This window comes from Cyprinodon variegatus, unplaced genomic scaffold, assembly GCF_000732505.1.
Source record: "Cyprinodon variegatus isolate N-32 unplaced genomic scaffold, C_variegatus-1.0 Scaffold1033, whole genome shotgun sequence".
Taxonomy (NCBI): Eukaryota; Metazoa; Chordata; class Actinopteri; order Cyprinodontiformes; family Cyprinodontidae; genus Cyprinodon; species Cyprinodon variegatus.
The window spans coordinates 194,791-200,907 of NW_015151486.1; the positions used below are offsets into that span (position 1 = coordinate 194,791).

The 6,117-nt window shown below is 37.0% G+C and overlaps 1 protein-coding gene across 1 annotated transcript in view; it reads left to right on the plus strand.

The window, feature by feature from the left end:
* Positions 1 to 5,808, plus strand: part of LOC107100949 (carnitine O-palmitoyltransferase 1, liver isoform-like) — a 61,185-nt gene extending 55,377 nt beyond the window's left edge. Inside the window, exons 18-19 of the mRNA XM_015399645.1 lie at positions 1,272 to 1,364; positions 1,917 to 5,808. Of these exons, the coding sequence (XP_015255131.1) occupies positions 1,272 to 1,364; positions 1,917 to 2,039 (216 nt within the window). The 3' untranslated portion in view covers positions 2,040 to 5,808. The remainder of the gene's footprint in view (positions 1 to 1,271; positions 1,365 to 1,916) is intronic.
* The last annotated feature ends 309 nt before the right edge of the window (positions 5,809 to 6,117 follow it).

Here is a 6,117-nt window from a genome sequence, read left to right on the forward strand (position 1 = left end):
ATTTCAAGTGGCATTAAAAAGTCTTAAAAAGACTTGAATTTAACTTGCCTTATGCTGTAGGAACCCTGAATTAAACCAAATCAAAAATGAAGAAATATTTACCAACAATAAATACACATTTAATAGACAAGCTTTTTAATCCACTGACTACGGTGTGCTTTAACTATGGGAAAAGTAGTTAGCACAGAGATATTCAGTTTACGAAGCATTGTTGATTTTATTTAGTTTCTTTTGTTTATAGGCCACATAACCCTAGGTAGAGATCAACACCTCTGTGCTTCTGAACAATTGCACTTTACAGCCATGCGTTTATATATCGCCAAAAATGTGCCGGACACATAAAAGGATGGCAAACACTGGCTTAGGCAAATATATATGAAAGTGAACTGACAACAAGATGTTATAAATAAGCAATATTCATAGCAGCATTCCCGACAGACCATTTTAACTCATTCACAAGTTTCTGACTTCTGTGTAGCTGTTTCCCTCCCTTCTGGGGGCTCAAACACTCAGCAGTTCAGAGAGGGGAGGGGGAGTACAGCTGCACCTTCAAAATAAAAGCACACTAGTTAAAAAAATGTCCAAATCCAATATTTTGCGGTACAATTTTTGGCGGGGGACATATCCACCTGGCTTCCTACACCGCTGGCGATCGTCATAACGTCTTCAGCAACAGTGTCTTCAAATTGAATATTTATAAGTCTGTAACTCAAAAGCCAACTCCAAAGTTACTTTAGCTGCATTTTACAACAGAACCACTAAATTTAGCAGAAAATAACAACTTAAAAGGTATGACATTTTTGTCCCTATATTCAACTTAGATTTTTATACTGCAGAAACGATCTAAAAATGAGTGAAAAATTCCTAAAATAAGTGTATTTACCCATAATTTAAGCAGGAAAATAAAGATGATCTGCCGATGGATGAGTGTTTTTATTCTTAGGTTATTAAGATTATTAAGATATTTCGCAATTGAATTAAGAGACTGCAGTTTTTTTTTTCTTATTTCAAATGTAAATTGTTTTGCAAAGTGTTTCACTTTGCTGCTTAATTAAAGAAGAAAAGGCTCTTATATTAGGAAAAAAATGACAGCTTAGATGTTTTGCAGTGCAGGTTTACACCTGACGGTAGTTTTTTTTTTACAGTGTAATGAAAACTACTTGTGTTGCTCTTGCTGACAGATGGCAGGAAGAAGGAACTAAAAACTGGGAAGAACCTGTAATACAAACTGCAAATTAAGCTCTTCTGTCTTGTGATCTTTATCTCATAAGGTTGCAGACGATGGTTACGGAGTTTCGTACATAATTGTTGGAGAGGACCTCATTAACTTCCACGTGTCATCGAAGTACTCCTGTGGGGAGACTGTAAGTAATCTCTGTTAACTTTGCTTCTGGTCGAGTTTTTAGCTTAAGTCCCGCAGCTTATCTGGAAAGCGGAAAGCGCTTTCACTTGACAAACTTCCGTGAATTAGAGCTTTCTATGTCCATTCCTTCTGCATCCTGCTGTGTGCTAGCTCCTAATCCCAAAGAGATCAGCCTGTAAAGGTCACATGTTTTCACTTCCTTCCTCACGGAAATGCTCTGTGCTGCTCCACAGTCAGAATGAAAACGAAACATCAGTTACAATATATCCTAGGAATTTTCTATGCTTGCCCGTATCTAAAAAAAAAAAAGAAATCCACCTGTTCTATGAATCCAGATATTTCTTAGAAAACATCAGTTAACGAGCAGCATGATGAAGCTAAAGAGCAGAGCTGTATAGAAGTTTGGTCACTATTGCTCTCGAACCTCTGCCGGTTCACAAAATTTAACCCAAATGTAAAAGTTTGTGTTTGCGGCCATTTGTGTGACAAGTTAAAAGTCCGAATATTTCCCATTGCTCAATTGTCTTCCTTTCATATTTTTTTGCTTCTTTAGGACTCCCACAGGTTCGGTGCTCAGATCCAAAAGGCCCTCGGAGACATAATGGCTGTGGTCTCAGCTGAGCCCAAAACCTCACCCTCCTCCAAAGGCACCAATCAGTCCAAGAAACTCCACTAAACAAAACAAGACAGGATACTGAAGTCATTCACCTCACAGTCCAAAAACGATAACGGTAGAGGGTCAGCCTCAGTATATAACAACATTAACAGTTATTATGATGATCATGTAAATACTCTTTTTTTTTTCTCTCCTGTTTCTGTTTCAATTTTCAACACGTCTATAACAACCAAGTTAAAGTAAAATCTTTAACATTAATACACATCTAGCTCTGGGGGATTAGTGTTGCCATGTTCTTCTCTTAAAGCTGCTGAATCCAGAGGATGATGCAACAGCTGGTCACATCAATAGGAGAACAAGACCACAGCGCTGTTTGCATACTTTTTCTGAGGATGCATTCAATCAGGGAGAAAATAAATTCACCTTCTGCCTTGCTTGTACACACTTGGAGCCATTCTGGACAGAAAAGCTGTAATTCTTCATGAGTCAGATTTAAACTGGGTGTCAAAGTTATTCCTGAGAGTATTTGGTCTATTTTCAATACAGCAGCATCCCAAAGGTGTATTTTATTTGGCCGCAGCACTTAGCTAGGATGTAAAAATTTAACCAAAATTATATTGGGACCCATGGGGAGTTGGATCTGAGACTCCTGGTGCCTCATTGTGTTTCTTCAACCGCAGCTCAGTTTTGGCAGCCTTGGTTTCCTGTTCTGGTTTTTTGCTGCTGTAGCTCAAAAGCTTGTCAAAGATTGTTTTCTCCACTTGTTAGAGTTCTTAATTTATTTTGGCCTAATCTAATAATTCTTTCCTGAATCTGAACATTGTTAAAATATTTTTAATCGCTTTGTTTTTTGCAATTTGTTTTCACTATGTTGATCACAGTGTGATAAAAGAGGTCATTAAAGGGGCAGAACAGCATGTATCCATATAAACGTCCCACTTGAAGTAACTGGTGACATAATATCCGACCGCAGGAAGTGACCGTTTACTTCCCTTAATGGAGCAGAAGCCCAGTGGAACCAGTGTTTTTAATGTTCAGTATATTCAACATACTATAATATAACAATATTATATATGTAGGCTATGAAGGGAATTTTGTTCCATTATTGAAAAGAAAAAACAGCAATCCACAAACAAAACTTATTAATTTTTTTTCTTTTTTTTTCTTTTTTTTTTTACAGATATTAAATATTCAAGTAAATTTTCTGTTGTTTTTTTTCAGATAAAGTTCTATGAATTGCATTCTTTTCAAACTGCGTTTTGTTACTTATCCCAAAAGGGAGAGGAGGCAGCAAATTTCCACTCAAAATTGATTAAGGACTTTTAATTTCTGGATTTTTTCATATACAGATTTTTTTTTTGTCCTTGCAGCAGCCATGCAAAGAAATTCCTTCCATATTCGTCTCATAGACAGTTTAGAAGAAACCTTTTTTTGGCATCTAAATATTTGTAAAAATTCTTCCTCTCCTTGAAATGCAGCAACATACTCTGATGTGAAAAGGTGGAGAAAAAATACAAACTTCAGCTTGAGAACATTCTCTGTGTGGAAACATCTGTTTACAGTTTAAATGGTTTAGCCTCTGATTAAAAGAAAAGTACCCTATTTATTTGTAGCCGGAGTTTCGATGTGATCTGTGAGCATCGTTTCCCACGGAGGAAACTTGTATGAAAAAGAGATCAATTCTTTCAGGGTTATTTGACCGCTACGCTGAAAAGGGACCTTTACACCGGAAACAGCAGCTAATACAAGGATAGATCTTCATCAAATTTGACCAAGTGATGATAAATGTGACTAACACTGAGACATTTAGCCAATGTGAAAGAGGCGCCTCATATTTACTGTTTATAGAAGCAGAATCTGTGATGAAGGACTTGTTTCTCTTTAAGGGCCACAAACAGTGAGAGTCCATGACATCTTAAACCATTTAAAATCCCGGGATAAACAAATTTCTGTTTAGTCTGAAAAACGCAGAATCAACATCTGTAAAAAGATCGAAGCCCGTTGGTCCTAAACGATTCAAAATGTTAACTTTAAAACATCTCCAGGATGGAGTGACCTCCATCGCTCAGGAGGGATTTTCACCCAGTTTTCTACACCGACTGCCTCCCATCCTTAAATTATTTTGGAGGCAGTCTGGTCTTTAGTCAGACATAATCCAGCTGATGGTCTCTTTATAAAATCAGCTGATAAAGACATTCGTTCTAAACACTGACTGATTTCTATCTGTTTTCTTTGCCTTCTCTGCTTTTTTCTTCACCTATTTAATACATTGTCTTTTATAATTCCTTTTTTAACCAATAATTGTTTTATTGATTACTTCCTGTATGTAGATTAATAGGGTTATTATCTATAGTAAACTTTCATCGTCCTGATTATAGATATTTTAACTTCAGAAAATGTTGAATTGATCAGTCTACCTTTGTATAAAATGGATAACATAAAATAGGTGGTGTCTGAGTATTCTACAGATATATAAAACTGTTTATAGATAAAAATTTGCAAGAAGGGCAAAAGAGAATACTTTTTTTAATGTTTTTTTAATTATTTGTATTTGCAGGATGTTGATATATTAGTTAATTGTGTAGAGGGCTGTCACCAGCTCTTAAATGTATTAATGGTGGAATTAGATCATTTAGGGCCTTTTTAAATTTAATTTCTTTTTAGATTATGTGGCATTTAAGTTTGTTTTTTTTGGGAGCAGACCAGAGGCCTCATGCATAACAACAATCTAAAAAGTGCTTAATTGTTCCCTGATAAAAGGAAAAGTTCCTTTAATTTAAACCTAAGAAGAACCAAACCTGGTGGCGGCATGAAGCAATAATAGAGCTCAGTACTCTGCAGTGGGGGAGTAGCGGCCTCGTGGTTTGGGCTTTGGGCTTGAGGTGCGAGTCCCACTCCCACGCACTGCCACTCTGGCTCTCTGAGCAACACCCTTAACCCCACACTGTTCCTCTAGCGCCCCACGATGGCAGCCCACTGCTCCCCAAGCGGGTATGTTAAATGCAGAGGTAATTTTCTTCGATGTGTGATTAATAAAATTACAAGTATTATTAGACGGCGCCTTCTTGGCTTTATAATAACAATTTAAAACAAAACGAAGCCCTAGACTGCTTAGTCAGTTTCTTTGCTTAGTTCCTCTCATTCAATAAGCGCTTGTTGGGATGTAATAACATCTTCCTAAGTAACCGCATTGGGGCTGCTGGATAAAGTCTCTCTGTTAGAGCCTGACAACATCATTGGTTGTTTTGGCAGTTGGTGGGTGTCTTTCACACATTTTTACAGATCTCTATGTGTATTTAGAGACTGGGATGGCGGGGAAAAAGAGACATGAGCCTGGGGTCTTAATAAAGAATAAAAAAAATATCTCCCTACCTCCAAACTTTATGCATGAGGCTCCTGTACACACCATTAATACCTTTAGTGTTTTATTTTGGCAAGATTCCAACCTCTTAAGGGGACTTCTCAGTCAGCAAACTTCTGTAACATTACCGGACATGCCTTAGCAATTTAAGGGCACCATGATGGCAAAACTCATAACAGCCGGGCCAAACATAACATGGCTCTGTTTATATGGAATAAAGAATGAGTTAAGTCAGATTTTATACTCCTGCCGCTTACAAAAGCAAACCTTGGTGCCTCTTTATAAATGTTTACTCTGCAGTATCAATGCAAATATTTGTATCAATGCAAACCCAGTGGGGTAAACTCTTAAAACATGGTCAAAAGCTAAGCTGTTTTCGTTTTTACTGTAGAGTTTAAAAGGTTGGCCTTTTAAACTCTATTCAGTGCCATTTGGGAAAAAAGAAACTCTCTGATTATGTTGTGGTGGAAAAAATAGATCAGTTGCATTTGTCTTTTTTGTAGACTTGTATTAGACTTTTTTAGACATGAAGTTGATCAATATTTAGGTCTTTCAGGGGGGGACAAACTTTTTTACCGTCTCTCCATCTCGACGGTTGTGTAACTGACAGTGATACAGATGCACAGTATGGAATTTCTTTTAAATATGGACACTGGTTAAAGTTCCTTTCTGTTTTTAATACTTTTTTCACTTGGGTTGTTTACTGGAACAACTCACAGATATGAAGGATGATCAATTCAGTTAACTCTCACAAAAAAGACGTATACAAGTTATCCT